This window comes from Prunus avium, chromosome 3 (genome assembly GCF_965620075.1).
Source record: "Prunus avium chromosome 3, drPruAviu1.hap1.1, whole genome shotgun sequence".
NCBI lineage: Eukaryota > Viridiplantae > Streptophyta > Magnoliopsida > Rosales > Rosaceae > Prunus > Prunus avium.
This window is the reverse complement of record NC_142286.1, coordinates 39353729-39371166: the sequence shown is the minus strand read 5'-3', so window position 1 is coordinate 39371166 and position 17438 is coordinate 39353729. Positions and strand designations below refer to the sequence as shown.

The 17438-nt window shown below is 38.3% G+C and overlaps 4 protein-coding genes and 1 pseudogene across 5 annotated transcripts; 4 read left to right on the top strand and 1 right to left on the bottom strand.

The window, feature by feature from the left end:
• Nucleotides 1–104: 104 nt before the first annotated feature.
• LOC110762040 (Isocitrate/isopropylmalate dehydrogenase family protein) lies at nucleotides 105–4645 on the top strand. The gene is made up of 15 exons (XM_021964667.2): nucleotides 105–484; nucleotides 812–855; nucleotides 955–1064; nucleotides 1174–1211; nucleotides 1440–1517; nucleotides 2028–2081; nucleotides 2161–2262; nucleotides 2353–2441; nucleotides 2531–2634; nucleotides 3124–3192; nucleotides 3281–3396; nucleotides 3541–3575; nucleotides 3639–3781; nucleotides 3935–4057; nucleotides 4290–4645. The coding sequence occupies exons 1-15, from the start codon at nucleotides 235–237 to the stop codon at nucleotides 4381–4383; spliced, it is 1449 nt and encodes a 482-aa protein (XP_021820359.1). The 5' UTR covers nucleotides 105–234; the 3' UTR covers nucleotides 4384–4645.
• Nucleotides 4646–5047: 402 nt separating this feature from the next.
• LOC110762577 (glutaredoxin-C2) lies at nucleotides 5048–6357 on the top strand. Its single transcript, XM_021965251.2, has 4 exons — nucleotides 5048–5230; nucleotides 5333–5421; nucleotides 5844–5942; nucleotides 6070–6357. The coding sequence occupies exons 1-4, from the start codon at nucleotides 5175–5177 to the stop codon at nucleotides 6147–6149; spliced, it is 324 nt and encodes a 107-aa protein (XP_021820943.1). The 5' UTR covers nucleotides 5048–5174; the 3' UTR covers nucleotides 6150–6357.
• A 110-nt stretch (nucleotides 6358–6467) lies between these two features.
• LOC110762209 (uncharacterized) lies at nucleotides 6468–11452 on the bottom strand (annotated as a pseudogene). The gene is made up of 9 exons (XR_015834607.1): nucleotides 11312–11452; nucleotides 10903–11238; nucleotides 8075–8108; nucleotides 7721–7875; nucleotides 7523–7612; nucleotides 7263–7328; nucleotides 7082–7173; nucleotides 6802–6849; nucleotides 6468–6686 (listed from the first exon to the last, which is right to left on the bottom strand). The product of XR_015834607.1 is annotated as an uncharacterized LOC110762209 (transcript).
• A 429-nt stretch (nucleotides 11453–11881) lies between these two features.
• LOC110762477 (S-adenosyl-L-methionine-dependent methyltransferases superfamily protein) lies at nucleotides 11882–14127 on the top strand. Its single transcript, XM_021965159.2, has 4 exons — nucleotides 11882–12071; nucleotides 12370–12826; nucleotides 13167–13411; nucleotides 13584–14127. Exons 2-4 carry the CDS (start codon nucleotides 12378–12380, stop codon nucleotides 13823–13825), a joined length of 936 nt encoding a protein of 311 aa, XP_021820851.1. The 5' UTR covers nucleotides 11882–12071; nucleotides 12370–12377; the 3' UTR covers nucleotides 13826–14127.
• A 398-nt stretch (nucleotides 14128–14525) lies between these two features.
• Nucleotides 14526–17122, top strand: LOC110748668 (phosphoenolpyruvate/phosphate translocator 2, chloroplastic-like). Its single transcript, XM_021948621.2, has 9 exons — nucleotides 14526–15133; nucleotides 15279–15401; nucleotides 15555–15707; nucleotides 15834–15919; nucleotides 16009–16093; nucleotides 16258–16377; nucleotides 16502–16579; nucleotides 16672–16801; nucleotides 16905–17122. Exons 1-9 carry the CDS (start codon nucleotides 14750–14752, stop codon nucleotides 16973–16975), a joined length of 1230 nt encoding a protein of 409 aa, XP_021804313.2. The 5' UTR covers nucleotides 14526–14749; the 3' UTR covers nucleotides 16976–17122.
• Nucleotides 17123–17438: the final 316 nt, after the last annotated feature.

The window sequence follows — 17438 nt, the reverse complement described above, 5'->3', positions numbered from 1 at the left end:
GCTGACGCTCACACCGAATCATCGTCTCAATATTCTCGTCCGTCCGATGTAATTACTCAAAGACTCAACACCCCTCCCTGCCGATCAAATGAAAACGGTAAAAAAAAAAAGTAGAGCACTAGTGCTGAGCTCATTTCTATAGAGACAAACACAGCCTAAGATCAAATTCTGGAGTTCGAGCAAAGCATCTAGCAGTCGCAACTCGTAACGCAAACTCATATAAATATATATTGAATGCTAAGAGCGAGACTGCAATTGAGCGCCATGTCGCGCGCTGCGATGATATCGTCGTCAGCTTCGTCCTCTGTAGCCATGAGAAACCCTAGCTTGTCCTTCTCCTCGTCCCCGAGACTCTTCAATGGAGTGGCTGTCGGGAACCGTGTTTCGTTCTCCGTTCGCTTTAGTCACACTTCGTTGCGATGCTACGCTTCGCCCCCCGGCTTCGATAAAATTCGGATTCAGAATCCTATTGTTGAAATGGACGGTCAGTTCCCTAAATGCTACAACCATAGTGCTTTATTATTTAGCGATGCTCTGCTTGGTTTATGAGAAAGCACAGGAAAAATACGAATGTTGGTTTCGATTTATGCGAAAACTTATATCAATGCGAAGTAGTTGAATGAAGTTAAGTTGAGTCGTCAGGATGATAAGATTTCAGATAATGATTTTTTTTTCAATCTTTTTAATAACTCTGTTTTCACAGCTACCAAACGGAGCATAATTTGTCGGATGATGCAGTTTCGTTTTCTGTGAACTTAATTGTTGCTGTGCTTATCTACCGTATTGATTATTGTATTATTTGTCCAATTAGGTGATGAAATGACGAGGATCATATGGAAAACGATTAAAGATAAAGTCTGAAGATTCATTTCAATGTGAATTTCACTTTACTAATGCTTTATTGTGGAATTTGATTTAATTTAATGGGGTTTTTTCCGTCATATGCGATTGCAGCTTATCTTTCCCTATCTGGATTTGGATATAAAGTATTATGATTTAGGGATTTTGAACCGTGATGCTACTGATGACCGAGTTACAGTGGAGAGTGCCGAAGCCGCTCTTAAGTAAGTAGTTTGATTCACTTTAATTTTAATTTTCCGAATTCAAGGGATTAATGAATGATTAGCAATTTGCTTCTCGTATTTGTTTTATTTAAACGTTTTTGCTCTTCAGGTACAATGTTGCCGTGAAATGTGCTACAATAACTCCTGGTTAGTTGTCTTTTTTTTTCCTTAATTCTGTGTTTGTCTATATTACCGTGATGAACTTGAACCCTTTCCAAGGGACATTGTGGCTGTGTTCAAAACTTCAATATGCTCAAACCCTTTCCAAAAGATATGCAAACAGATGATCTCTCTGTTCTGCCAGGACATTTTAACTGTTATCTTATGGAAATAGTAGTTCTGTTTCATCTAATTTCAGGTTCTCATACTTCGCAGATGAGACCAGAGTGAAGGAGTTTGGGCTGAAATCAATGTGGAGGAGTCCCAATGGCACAATTAGAAACATTCTAAACGGTTTGTATCTAATAAATTTTTCTCCTTTGAATTCAAACCAGAATTCTAATGCTCTTAGTTTTGTTACTTACTCATTCATTTCAATAATAGTTTTACAAATAATTTAGTTGGCATACCTCACTGTTGGAAAGTTGGTCTTTCTTTTGGGTTTAAACATCAAGTATCATAGTTAATATGTGACCAAGAGTTCTTGCAGTGGAGTTCTTGGAGTGGTTTCTGATAGTAGCTACTGTAAATGCAAGTTTACAGTAGTCTCTTTGCAACAGCTCATTAAGCTTTGTTGTGCACAGATTTTGTGAAGAAGCAGTTTTCTTATTTAAGTGTCCCAGATTCATTCCAGTTGCTTGATACTTGTTTTATCTTGTTCATTTTTCTTTTAAATATGGTTAACCATTAAAATGACCTGTCTATGTACATAGCCTAGTTTGACTTTCTTATGAGGCTTCTCTTTCCCTAATATTTTTCAAACAATTTATAATAAAATATAAATTTTTATGCTTGATCTTGTAGGTACTGTTTTCCGTGAACCTATCCTATGCAGAAACATCCCTAGAATAGTTCCTGGTAATAGTTTGGACTCTTTTATAATCCTCAAAGTTAGTAATATATTGTTGGAACTGCTCAATACTTGTCGAATTCTCAGGTTGGAAAAAACCCATATGTATTGGTAGGCATGCCTTTGGTGATCAATATCGAGCCACTGATACAGTTATTAAAGGGCCGGGAAAGCTTAAAATGGTTTTTGGTAAGTTGATTTCATGGTCATATGATTGAGCTGGTGTAGTAATTTCCTATTAAACATGGGTTTTGACATCTATCTGTCTCTGTTGCTCAGTCCCAGAAGGAGGGGATGCCCCTGTGGAACTTGATGTTTATGATTTCAAAGGGCCTGGTGTGGCCCTTTCTATGTATAACGTTGATGAGGTTTGCCTTACCACATTTTGGACACACCATACCTTTGTGGGCAACTGTGTTGATCAACTCTGCTAACGAACTCTTGTATAATCTGTTAGTCTATTCGAGCTTTTGCTGACTCGTCAATGTCGTTCGCATTTTCCAAGAAGTGGCCACTATACTTGAGCACCAAAAACACAATTCTTAAGAAATATGATGGCAGGTAAATTTACTTTTGTTGGAATAATTCAATTTTCAATTCTTCTTTCTTTTTTTCTTTAAGTACGTTGTCCTGTAGTTTAGGCTTGATTCTATTTAGTCCTTGTAGTTACTTTCAGTGAATTTATCCTTATAGTTTGCTAACATTTTCAACGAGGCCTGAAAAATTATAGCTATATCAGTGGTAGACAGAAATTATCAAAACATGATGAATTTGCCCTTCATCATGGCTTGTTTCTACATTGCTATCACATTGCTCTTTCTGCCTTGACAAATCTAAAGCAAACGTTCATGTTTTCTGTCAACCACTGTGACTGAAATGAAAATTTGGACCACAATTAAAGCGTTAGAAAATTATAAGGTAAATATGTTGAACTTAAACTAATGGGACTAAAGCGGAACCAGACTTAAACTTTATGGACCAAAAGTATAATTTAGCCTAATTTTTTTAAAGAAAAAATATACGAAATGTTGAGTTCTAGGACTGCCACAGGTTTAAGGACATATTTGAGGAGGTTTATGACGAGAAGTGGAAGCAGAAGTTTGAAGAAAACTCTATATGGTATGTATTGTCTATGGTAAATATGGAATCATGCATTGTTGCATGGCATATATTGAAATAATTAATTGAAGATTTTATTGGCATTTAGGTATGAACATCGGCTAATAGATGATATGGTGGCTTATGCACTCAAAAGTGAGGGTGGTTATGTTTGGGCTTGCAAAAATTATGATGGAGATGTCCAGAGTGATTTGCTTGCTCAAGGTGCTTTTGAACTCTCTCTCTCTCTCCCTCTCTCTCTCTCTCTCTCTCTCTCTCGCTCTCGCTCTCTCTCTCTCTCTCGCTCTCGCTCTCTCTCTCTCGATCTAGAGTTCAATAATTTGTTCTGTTTTTTGTTTTGTTTTGCAGGATTTGGCTCTTTGGGCCTCATGGCTTCTGTGTTGGTATGCATCAAACAATAACTTTCATCATTTCTATGCCACAAACTCTAACCACAGTCTGTGCAGTTCTCCTCAGATGGGAAGACAATAGAAGCTGAAGCAGCTCATGGGACAGTAACTCGTCATTTTCGGTTACATCAAAATGGACAAGAAACCAGTACAAACAGCATTGCTTCAATATTTGCATGGACACGAGGCTTAGAGCACAGGTACTGTGTTAATGAAGTGTGACAACTGGCTTTATAGTGGCAATCTGCCTTGTGTAACAGTAACCATTCAAGATTGAACTATTAGATAAATCATTTTGGCTTGCATTTTTTCTTTTTGCATCAGATAAACTGAAAAATCTTTACTGTTTCCAGGGCCAAATTAGATAAAAATGATAGGTTGCTGGATTTTGTTCGAAAGTTGGAGGCTGCATGCATTGGGACAGTGGAGGCAGGAAAAATGACCAAGGATCTTGCCATTTTGACCCATGGTTCCAAGTAAGTAGATTCTTGGCTCTGTTTAACGAGGTAGTTGGGGTGTGCACAGTCCCAAGCAACGGCATAAATTGGCTTTTCTTCCTTGAATTCGCTGTTTGGGACCATCCGCATTATCTTTCAAAATGGTCAATTTAATTTTCGTTCGTCTGTGTGCATCTGATGGAGGTGACTAACTTAGCCAGAGGGGATGGTTCTTGGGGGTACTAAACTAAGAAGCTTATGTTTCATGCAGGGTATCGAGGGAGTTCTATTTGAACACCGAAGAATTTATTGACGCTGTTGCAAATAATGTTGAGCAAAAGCTTCTGGAACCTGCTGTGGTTTAACTGTATCGATGCTAATCTATAAGATGGTCATGTTGGAAAAGTTTTTCAGTGGGAATTTGTGTATCTGTTTTTATTTTAAAAAATTAGCGATTCAGTTAGAGATCGGGGGTTTTTCCCTGGAGGTAAAAACTAGAATTATAAATCCTTCTATAAATGTAGCCATTGTCAAGGCCAATAAGCACATTTACTTTTTCACCACCAATTTTCATTCGTTCAATCTTGTGTTTATATATTTCAATTAAACTCAAGATTTCTTCGTTCAGACGATGTTTGTGAATTTGCTATTAATGTCGTCATGATCACCATTTGCACATAATCTTCTATTGAAAATTCAATAAAACTTGGGGAAATGCTAGCACCTTCTCTCTAATCTTCTCTTTTGAACAGCTACTGGTAGAGATAAAGACATTTGGATTTTTAATTACGGAACTTCGTCGACATGGTAATGCCATTGACGAACGTTATGACGTCGTAGAGTGATATAAGGTGAGACTTGGTGATCTTGGACGCCAACCAACGTCAGGCGTTACGAACGAGGTTTGTATATGTCGACCACAAATCATTGGTGGTTAAAGAAGAGAAGAAAAGAAAAAGCCCATTAAGGCCCACAAGAAGAAGCAAATGTAAAATCAAAGACTGCATTCGTGGAAGGTCGGTTGTCTATCATCTACAGACTGCGGCCCACTACATATACCGCTCTGACGCTCTGCATCTTCCGAAACGCTCTCTAATCTTAAGAAGAAGATTGCGAGGATTTTGGAATTTAGGGTTGCAAAAAGAGAGAGAGAGCTATGGCATTGACAAAGGCGAAGGAGATCGTGTCGTCCAATTCTGTCGTCGTGTTCAGGTTCTTTTTATCGAACTTTGATAAATTGTTATGCGTGTGTTTATTGTTTTAAGAAGGCGAATTAAGAAAGGCTATGGATGTGTAATTAATTTGCAATTGCAGCAAGACGTATTGCCCCTACTGCGTGAGCGTGAAGCAGCTCTTGACTCAATTGGGAGCTAACTTCAAGGCCATTGAGCTGGACACTGAGAGTCAGTTTCAATTTCTCCTTTCAATCTTTTTTTTTTTAAAATTTAATTTTTTAAATATATATGTATGTATATAATTCTACATCTTATCTAGCCCTCCTTGTTTGGTTGTTTGGAATTGAGTATATAAACATGTCCCAAGCAAAAGCTAGAATTTTTTGTATCATTGTTTATTTGATCATGGGTTCTTTTTGTGTGTGTTGCTAATTACATTTAAATATTGAAAACAAAACTCAAAGAGAAAAAACCACCCACTTTTGATGCTTGGATTGGATTGGACATGTTAAAACTTGAAATTTGGTGATTAGGTCAAGTAGTTAGGAATTAGTTTTGATGTTATGAAGTGTTTAGGACTTGTTTCAAGTATGTGCTTTATTTGAGTTTTTTATTATTTATAAATGGTGGTTTTGTTTGGGCATTCGAAGGTGATGGAGCTCAGATACAATCAGCACTGGGTGAGTGGTCTGGCCAGCGGACTGTGCCCAATGTGTTCATTGGTGGAAACCACATTGGTGGATGTGACAGTAAGATTTTAAAATCCCTTGACCATGGCTATTAATTTATTAGGTTTAATTGTGTGTCTTCCTTCCACATTATTATAAGTCTTTTTATCTCATTGGTTAATGTATATTTGATGATGTTGTTCTGCAGCAACAACGGCCTTGCACAAGGAAGGAAAACTGGTGCCTCTGTTATCTCAAGCTGGAGCTGTTGCCAAAACTTCTGCTTAAAGCAGGAGTTGGCTAATTGGATGAATGATTAGTAAAGTAGAATAATTTCAGTTATGTGCTTCTGTTTGATCTGTTACACCTTTTTCAGATCAAAACGCACATTCAACTTGAAAGTGCTTGGTAATTTGATGTTTCGATTTGGATATATGCGCGTCTTTGAATTTTCTTGATTGTGAATATATAATCCCAGGATATATTCGTTGGTTTAGATTCATTATCCTGATATTATGGTGATGTTTAGATTGAATTTAAGGATGGTGTATAATAAGTGCAGACGTGGGCAAGGGCAGCAAGCCCACCTCCTTGCACTCATTACTCAAAGCTCGAAACCCCCTTACTGTAAATTAGATTAATATAAAGTAATTTAAAAGAAAAATAGAAAGAAATCGAATTAAGTACGTGGTTCTTTGGTTCATCTCTCTTAGCTAGCACTGGTAAGACTGGGGAAACCATTTTGACAAGAGGTGATGTTTTAATCCCACAATTAGGGCAAATATAGCGTAGCATGGGATATGAGTCAATGCCATCAGTAAGTACCTGCAATTCAGTATCACAAAATGAAATGCATTAATACACTACTAAACATGCAATTAAGTCCTAATGTAATGGGGAATAATGTCGGAATGGGTAGAGAGATAGATAACAAACATACCACAGCGGGGCATATGGTGATGATAAGTCAAGAAATGGATATGGCCACCTGCAACAAAGTGAGCAATGACTTTCTATTTTATTTTTAAAAAATAATGAAATTAGCATGTTCATAGATATTGATGTATGAGAGAAACTCGTATATCACGGGGATAGCATTGTTTTGCTATTCCCAACCAATCACATGATGAAGCATAATTGGACATGAATAGCAATACTATCCATGTGCCCGTGACATGCAAGTTCTTCTCATGCATGTACAAAAGGATAACCAAAATTACCATACTGATACAAAAGCATGAATGGTCCACTGGAAAATGACGAAAGCATCTGTCCATAAAATAAATAAAGATATCCGAACAAAGGGGAGTCGCTGCAAAAGTTGAAAAAGTTAAGCATGAAAGAAGCTAGACATATGTTGTATGAGTTTAAAGTGAGGGAGAGAAAAAAATGTGAACATACCAAGCAATTCAACATTGCGTCGCCAAGGAGTAAAACAGCATTGATTGTGTGCATGTTCACGGTCATCTGACATAAAAGGGAACATAAACAAGAAGTATAAACCTTAAGCTAGATAGGAAAATAAGACATACTTATCAACGGTTCAGATGAATCAACTATATTTGATCTAAACAATGTCTATGTTCTTACAAATGTATAATCCATGACCATATCTTTTCGGTGCCTAATAACGATCCAATAAATTTGTATGTGCTACTTACAAAATTCAGATTGTAATCTTTGATGGTGAGAAACGGAAATATAACGATCCAATAAACGCAATCAGTAAGCATCACTGCCCCAGCATTCATCTGAATAGATTTCAATTGAGTTCATTAACAAAGCAAGCTTGCCAGACAGACATAATGAGTTTATTAACAAAGCTATTGCATTCATCAATCATTCTGGGAAAAAGGGACCTGGAACATAGCTTCAAAGACATAACTGCATTTGGCTGCTGCTAGGTGAAGACAACTTTCCTCTTCAGGATTTGAGTCTTTCTCCTGGTATTCGTACCCATGCTGCTGATTTTATTGTACCACCAACATCCAGAAATGGAGAGAAGAGATCCACACTACAAAAAGAGAGGCAAAAGAGGAAAGAAGTTCTGAGCATAGTCTACAGAGATCTGAGAACACAGATAAACTGGGAGTTTCTGTAGTGTGGAAATGATCGCATCATACGATTATGAAATACATAGACATTGGATATGCCACCAAATTAATTGAGGTGATTCAGTAAAAGGCAAAACGAAGATCAGAAAGCAAGCATACCCCAAAATAAATGGTAAGCAAGGTAAAAGTCCACCTGTCCAGCATCCAGAAAACATTACATCCTGGTAACATTGGAGCTTCTTTTTCTTTTTTATGAAAACTTCTAGCTGTAAAAGCGAAGAGACAGTGCGAAGAATAACCCAAGGTTCAATTGAGTATATTCCAAGAGATGACTCATTCTTTTTAGCTATGGACATGCCATGAGCGGACATGAGACTAATTCCAAGAAGGTGCCAAAGGACACAATAAACGTTTCACATTACTGACTAGACCAAGCAAAGAAACCCATTTCGATAGGAGAGGAGAGGCTCTATGCCATTAAGAAGACATCTCTATTGACTCACATTTTCATATGTTTGGGAAGCCTTATCTTTTATTTTTTCTTCCCTGATTTCATGTAAGCCATTAACCAGCCTGAGATTGTTTGTTATACATCCAATCCAACTAGCCATGACAACTTTTTTTGTTCCCTTCTCTCTTTCCATTGGCCAAAAGCAAGTGACATAAAAATAGCTCATAGTGAATTGTGTGCGTCTCTTGAATCACAAAGTACATTCTTGTTAGTTTCATGATCAATAGGCAAAGGTTCAGCACATAAAAATAACTAAAATTTAAAACCATAATAGAGCTAAAACAAAGAAACTTGATTATCCTGGAACTCTGTTGCTAGTTACATGCGATAATGAAGAACTGATGAATGCACCTCTAGGAGAGTCAGAAGTTGCAAGATCCATAATTTGATTTTCCTTGACAAACAAAATCCAATCAGAAGGTGCTGCTATGACATATGGTAAAAAATATAAGGAGTCTACAAAGAAGTATGTTTTCCCCTTGAAAAAATGGGATTCGCAAGTGATGTCCAACTATGAAGAAGAAATTGTGTGTTGGGGTGTTCTTTTCTCAATAGCACCAATTCTCTGAGGAGGCCACGCAATGTGGGTAACCCTTCCTTGAACTAGACCCAGAGGAATCTGCCAACAAACAGCTTGTCTAACTTAGCCAAAGTGTCGGAAATATAGAAGACAGCCTAAGTTAGCCGCATTTGCAATATGATCTGATGCATTTAGCTAAGTCACCAGCACAAGCTGCATGCTTACTATCAAATACGTAAAGTTAAGAATGTTCAAAAGAAACTTCTAAAGAAAAGCCCAGAGTACTTCAAACATTACTTAGATTCTACAGATGTTTCCAAATGACAACAAAAGCAGCTAGCATAAGCTCGAGTTGCCAACTTTTTTTCAAAATGACAACTTTTGTGCCATACCAAACTAATTATCTATATAGCATTTGAATTTTATCATGTACAAATAATCTCATTTTGGAGCCAGAAGTTAAAGTAATAGAAAAACAATTTACTTCCTACTCCACATTATAAATTTTCTGAATAATACATACACAAGCAGAGTTATTTGACATAAACTAAGAAAATTCAAATACCTAGTAGTTAGTGTATGGTTCCACATCCTCAGCGACACAATCGATAATGATGATCATAATGATAAGTTATGATATCATTAAATTACTTGTTGTTAGTGCACAAAAGGGAAACTTACTGGGCCAAATGATCTTGAATCCAAGCTAGAAGATGAGTTGTCTCCCTCAACCCAACAATGTCCTTCTGGAATTTTCAGCACATCATAGGAATGACGAGTTCCAATCCACTCACCAGGTAATAAAGTTATTCTCTTTATGTGCCTCTCCTTGTGATTGCTTGGGGAACTGCAAAAGGTTCCAACAAGCCTAATTGCTTCTTATAATTCACCAGGCATAAATGGTATTCGATCTGCATTGGGGGCAAAAATTACCTGAAAACAACCACGTCACCATGTGAAAACTTGTAGTTTTGAAGACACCGTTTCTCCACCAAAACATAGTCATCTGCAACCACACCACTAAATAAGCACCATCGCAATGCATAGAACAACAATTTGTTTGAGATATCTCTAAATATACAAACCAATTGGCAAGCCCATTAAAGAAGTAGTTCCAGGATTTAACGTAGGCGACATAGAGGAACCGCACACCGGAGCAACACCCACAAATCGATCTGAAACATAGACACCTATGACCCCACATGTGAAAAACTTGTTGGCAAAACTCCATAACGTACTCCGAGTTCCCATGTCCTAGTTTTTCAGCAAATAATCACATTTCAGTAGCAAAATGGAACCATCTGTAACAACTACCATCAATTTCACTATACAAAAAAGAGACAGTTCATAGATTCATGCTCAAAATGACAAACAAAAAGGCAGAAGCAGAGGTTTTTGACAGCACATCTAACAATTATGGCGCATGAAGCAAACTACAACTTTCTAAGTCTGTGATATAGAGTGAATGTGCAATGCCGATAAACGTCAAAAAGATTTAGACAAGCAAATACGTTACCCAATCTCTCAGAGACAAACAATAAAACACCTTGTAGACTCGATGGACGAGAGAGAAAGAGAGAAGGTTACTATTGGAGTAGAGTTTAGGTAAAGTTTTAGATTAGCTGTCGAAGAAGGCTCCTTCGCCGGCGGGAACCTTGTCAATGGAGATAAGGCGGGAGGCGGAGGTCGCGTGCCGTTGTTGGCCCTCGTGATTTGGGGGAGGTGCAAGTATCGAATCGAATATATGTCGGCTTTCGAGCTATACCTGACAGAAACTTTTTGCTCAAGGAATTTGGAAGTACCATAAAAAAATAAACACACTTCATAACTAGAAAGAAACGAATTAAGTTGGAAAGCTGGTTCAGTTTTTATGTTTTTGGGTTTTGCAGGATCTATAGATAACCCCAGAATTCAAAGCATAGAACTAGATGAGCCCAAACATAAGACGAGGCTTACTGAGTATAGTAGTAAAATATGCCACCTCCACTGATAACAACTCTGGCAATCAGTGTTGCCAAAAGCAGAGAGAATGCAGTTACTCGATAAATCAGCAACCAAATTGGGTGAATTTCTTTGAGGCACGGTTTCCACGCTTTATCACCGCATAAATCCTGATTTGCATCCTGCTGAGTTTCTCTCCTGTCAGATTTCAAATGGCATGAAGCATCATATTTCCATATCATTAATAATGCTATAACAATCGGTGTGAATAACCAAATTGCACATAGCAAGACTCTCCAGTTCAACCAATAGCTCAGGTTAGTAGTATCAGCCGTAAACTCTAGCTGCATCCTGACAGAGCAATGACGATGTTACTCGTAACTTTCTTTGTGGTTGAAACAGTAAATATAAACACGCAGCATACCTGATTGTGAGACGGACTAATCAACGGCGACGACACCAAGGGAAGTTCCTTCCAATAACCCAATTTGGGTCGTTTCGTTGCTAAGAGAAGGCTAAGATTCTCAGGACAGCTAAATCTATTTTACTCCTCTTTCAATTCCTCAGCAACCAAACGGACCCAAAATTTGAAGAATGGTTCTCTGCTAATGGTAAAGTGTGAAAGAGAGACCCTTTTGGCCAGCTCCTTGTATATATACTCTGCTAAAGTTCAGGTTTGTGGATAACTCATTTGGCTCAATCCATTAGAGAGCGGTTGGTTTCAACTCGGTTCTCCGATCTTTGATTTGATACTAGTAGGAAAAAAAACAGGGAAAGTGCAGAGATTACCCTCCAAAACACAGAGCTACCATGTCCATGAAAGAAGGGCCATATGGGCTGAAACCTATTAATTTCATGGGCTGATAGCTACCGTCAAGCCCAGACGAAGACCCTTTTTGTTCACCTACTCAAAACCCCAATCGGAAGGCCCAAACCTCCAGTGCTCCTTAAACCTACGATCCAGCCTTCCCCTCCCTCCCCTCCCCCTTCTTTTTCTTTTTCTTCGGCTCTTGTTCAGTGTGAAACTGTGAAGCTGAAACACCGAATCAGTTTGTTTTGTTTGATTGTATGCTTCTTTCTCCTCTTCTTCTTCAGCTCTCCACGTGAACCCAGTTACCCAGTCCTCCTTCTTCGGCTCTTCTTTTTCTGAGGGGTTGGGTATCAACATCTGGTGGATTGCAGAAGTAAGCACTTTGTAATTTTACTTCAACTGCTTTGTTATTATCTCTTTTTGATAATCTTATCAGGTGATAAATTGATAACTGGTTTGTTTGTTTGTTCCTCCTTTTATATTTTTGTTAAAGGAGTGCCCTTTTAGTTATGTGCTAACACACTCAGGTTTCCCTTTTAGTGAGAACAATTAACTGTTACAACATTGATGAACAAACGAAACTTGTCGACTACAAACTATTTGCTTTTGTTATAATGCTAAATGCTCAACTTCCATGAATGTTAAACTCAAATCCATATTAACAACTTCAGGGTTGAGGATGTTGCCCATTGATTCAACAAAGAAGTTGTCTTTTACTCGCTGTATTCGTGATGGAGATTTGGTAATTGTCTATGAGAGGTATGACAACATGAAAGCTATTAAAGTATGTGATGGTTCTGTACTCGAAAATCGGTTTGGCGTGTTTAAACATTCAGACTGGGTAGGAAAGCAATTTGGTTCCAAGGTTTTCAGCAACAAGGGTGGATTTGTTTACTTGTTAGCTCCTACTCCTGAACTTTGGACTTTGGTTCTAAGCCACAGGACTCAGATTCTCTATATTGCGGACATTAGCTTTGTAATCATGTTCTTGGAAATAGTTCCTGGCTGTTTGGTTCTTGAGTCAGGGACTGGAAGTGGATCTTTAACTACATCACTTGCAAGGGCTGTAGCTCCTAAAGGACATGTCTATACATTTGATTTCCATGAGCAAAGGGCGGTCTCTGCTAGGTAAGAAGTGGAGATCACTTTTTTCCTTGTTCCTTATTATTGTAATGTTAATTGGTTTCCATGCATTGGTATCTCCTTCCATGTACAAATTAGATTTGTGTTGGCTTTGCCTTCCGAAACATGCAAACTTTGAGTTCAGAATATCTACAAATTAGATTTACTTTTCGTCATGTTGTTTTAGCCGCACATAAACTCAGTCTACTCAAATTAAAATTGAAGAAACTTAAACCAGTGGCTTACTTTCTGTGCAAAACCAGGCTTCCGTACTAAGATTAAACTATTTCCTCTGTTGAGAAGGTTATCATTATTGAAAGGCTCACATGATCTTTTACTTTTATAGGGAGGATTTTGAGAAGACGGGATTAAGCAACTTGGTCACTGTAGGAGTTAGAGATATTCAGGGTGAAGGATTTCCAGATGAACTTTCTGGGATGGCAGATTCTGTCTTCCTGGACCTACCCCAACCCTGGTTGGCCATCCCATCAGCTGGGAAAATGCTGAAACAAGATGGGATATTATGCTCCTTCTCCCCATGTATTGAGCAGGTGGAACGAACGTCAGAGACTATGAGATCAAGCTTTACAGGTAGGCTTTGATCCAGCTATCTCCTTTGTGCTTCGTATTGCGTGTTCTTTTGGACTTACTTTGCTTCTTCCAAGTGTTTTCTCTTATATTTTTTATTATTAAATTTCTTCCCTAATGGAGCATGTAAGTCTATTTTTTACGTCTAAGATCTGTATCTTCTGCTTGTGTCTAGATATAAGGACATTTGAGATACTCCTTCGGACATATGAAGTTCGAGAAGGGAAATTGGATGACTTCCAGGGGGACGAAGCTGGTTCTCTTGGATCTCTTCCACGCAAAAGGCGGCAGCGATCAAATGAAGGAAGCAATGTGCAAGAATCTACTGGTCCTCCCACAGTCATGGCTAGGCCGTGCAGCGAGGCCAAAGGTCACACTGGCTATTTGACATTTGCAAGACTTAAATGCCTCTCATAAAGTATGCATTTTAAATCTATATATGAGATTTAGAGTATGATTCTTGAGTCCGGTTCATTTCCCATCTTATGTGAGGGGAATACCCCCAAATAGTTGGGATAAGGTTCTGTTGTTTCTGCTGTTTTTGTAAGGGGAATTCTTTTTAACTAGAAAGTTTTGAGTGAAATCACATTAGACGGCTACTAAGCAAAAATTTCACAAGGTGAAATGCCAAGCATTCAGAGCCGAGAAAAGAATTCTCCAAAATATTTTATTATGCGTAGTAGTTTTCTTGAGCTGCTATTTAGTTTGAACATTCTCTCCATTTAACTTCTGATTTCTTTCCATCCCCTGTGAACTAAAGTCCAAGTAATCACTATGATGTGCCAATCGCTGAATTATTTATTTGTAGTAAAACTCAGTATCTTAGACCGAAACGTAGGTCCATTCTGTTCTGTCCCTTTCTCAAGTATCATTGTCTTCTTTAGACCAGTGGCCTTTGGTTCAATATCTTAGTCATCAATTATTTTGAAAAATAAACGGTAAACGATAAAAGAAAACCAAAAAAATACCAAATCAGCCTCAAAATATAAGCGCTTGAGGCCACATGTTTGTCTCAGCGAATTTTGTACACAGGATGCTGAGATCCATGCCATCCATTCATTCCACTGCTTGCTTAACACCACGCAGTGCTAGCTTACAAAACCCTGCAACGACTAATTTCACTCGTTCTGGGCCAAAACCAAGCGCTTGTGTTTTTTTTTTTTTTTTTTTTTTATCAAATTGTGTTATTCAAGTTTACAGTCGGATTAAGCAACCACAATCCAAAAATTAATTAACACGAAACCGGAAAGAAACGCAGTCATCTTTCAGTTTTGTATTCATGCAACGTTTAAACACTTAAGTTCTCCCTCTCTTGCTTGCTTTCCAATCCCACAAACTAAGATGATGCAGGGCACTGCGCTTGCTCTGTCACCTTCCACCTCATTTCTCAAACCTCCGAGTCGAAACTCTATCCCTAAACCCTCTCAACTTTCGGCCTCAACGTCTTTGATACAACTTGACAATCTCACTTGTGTCCGTAGGCTCTCATGGCAAACACTTTTTTACACATTTTCTTCTTCATCTTCTTCTTTTCCGAGCTTCAATAAAATCTCTGCTTCCTTCCTTTTCTCGAGTCGAAGATATGATAATTTGAAGGTAAGGGCTGCTCCTGAGAGTGCTGAAGATGCTTCGAATCCGAGGGGGATGGTTAAGACTTTGCAGCTTGGTGCTTTGTTTGGAATTTGGTACCTTTTGAATATTTACTTCAACATCTACAACAAACAGGTTCATTGCTCATTGCTCTACCTTTATATATCTGTTCTCTCATTTCTGAATTGCTTTTTCTTGTTTAAAAAGCATGGTGTAAGATGATCATTGATTTTGGCCTAAATAAGAAAGCTAGAACTTAAAGGCCAGAGCTTGTTCATAGGTTCTGAAAGTCTATCCGTTTCCAGCAACGGTTACAGCGTTTCAGTTTGGCTGCGGGACTCTGATGATTTTGTTGATGTGGGGTTTTAACCTCTACCCCAGGCCAAACTTCACTCGCTCACAGGTACCAACTTATTGCTTCCCTCTTGCCACAAAATAAAATTTGTTCATCCATGAGATGAGCCATGTGTTTGTTTGTTTGTTTACTTCTGCTTAAATTTGTTGCATGATTTACATAATTTTGTTCCTTTTGCTTATTAATTGACTTGGATCGCAGCTTGGAGCAATTGTACCGCTGGCTGTGGCACACACAATGGGCAACCTATTGACCAACATCAGTATTGGGAGAGTTGCCGTTTCCTTCACTCACACAATCAAAGCCATGGAGCCCTTCTTCACGGTCCTGTTCTCTGCCCTCTTACTTGCAGAGGTAGGGGTTTTTGTTCTCCAAGTTTTTGTCCCCGCAATCAGCGAAAAGCAGTGTTGTTGATGTGAAGAAGTTATTTGACTTTCAGTTTATTGATCATGCTGATTGCTGATTGCTCTGTGCACACAGAGGCCGACTGTCTGGGTGGTTTCTTCTCTTGTGCCAATTGTAGGTGGAGTGGCATTGGCATCCTTCACCGAGGCCTCTTTTAATTGGTAACAAAAAGTTCCCTTACAAGCACATCCTTGCATTGCATTGGCTTTTTCTTACAAGTGCTTTAACAATTATTCCATTTCTGAAACAGGATTGGTTTCGGCAGCGCAATGGCCTCTAATCTTACTAACCAATCGCGTAATGTACTCAGCAAGAAGCTCATGGTTAAGAAAGAGGTAAAATTAGTAACCACCAGCTGATGTGGATTTCTTTGTTTTCATTCACAGAATGCTTTGAAACCAAACATGGCTCCACCAGCTAATGCCATTATTATGTTATATATGGTCGTATGGAAGATGATATAATAATTTATGAGGTGGAATTTTGATTCCTAATTCAGGAATCTTTGGACAATATCAATCTCTTCTCAGTGATAACTATCATTTCCTTCATCCTGTTGGTTCCTTCAGCGATTCTGTTGGAAGGCGTTAAATTTACTCCTGCATACCTGCATTCAGCTGTGAGTAGTTCTTACTTACTAGTACCATTAGTTCTAAATAAGCAAAACAGCTTCCCTGCATGAAGCATGAAGCATTAATTCTTATATTTTATTGTAAGAATGTTGTTTATTAATTTAATTTCAGGCAAGCCAAGGATTGAATATCAGAGAGTTATGCGTGAGATCACTTCTGGCTGGGTTCTGCTTCCATACTTATCAGCAGGTGACACTTTTTCAGAGAGTTTGTTTGTTGTGACTTGTGATTGCTTAATTATTTGTATGTAATTCATGTGTTTTGTGGGGAAAACAAAGCAGGTGTCTTATAAGATACTGGAGATGGTATCGCCGGTGACTCACGCAGTAGGGAACTGTGTGAAGCGTGTGGTGGTGATTGTCTCCTCAGTCATCTTCTTCCAAATACCCGTCTCACCCATAAATTCTCTCGGTCAGTCACACTTTCCTTAATTATCAATACATTACTTGCCTGCTTAAGATTAATTTCTGTTCTAATCAATATAATGACTGGCTTGGCTTCCATTGCATTGCAGGGACTGGTCTGGCTCTTGCTGGAGTCTTCTTGTATTCAAGAGCCAAGAGAATAAAGCCAAAGCCCAATTAATCTTTGCATAAATTATACAAGTGTAATGAATAAAAAAAGCAAAACAAAAACCATCAACTGTAAAGATCATTAGTTCCGTGTCATCATCATCGTGTACTTGTATTGTATGCAAAAGATATATATATTGGAGGGATGAGTTCGAGTGCAGACGTAAATGCTCTTAACCACTGCAAAGATCATTAGTTCTGTCATCATCATGTACTTGTATTGTATGCAATATATGAGGGTTTTGGTTGCATCAATTTCTCCCTTGTGGGCTTCGCATGTTTGTTAGCAAATGCCTGAAATTTGTCTCCACAATCCAGACACAGTAGTGTAATGCTTTTCACTGACCTATAGCCTTTGAAGCTTCAGGCCTTTACCCTGTTTCATCCTAGGGTGTCATATTCTCACATGATCAGTTATAATATGTAGAAATTTCTTTGCCAAATTTAAGGAAAAATATTTGAACTTCTTCCTTTTC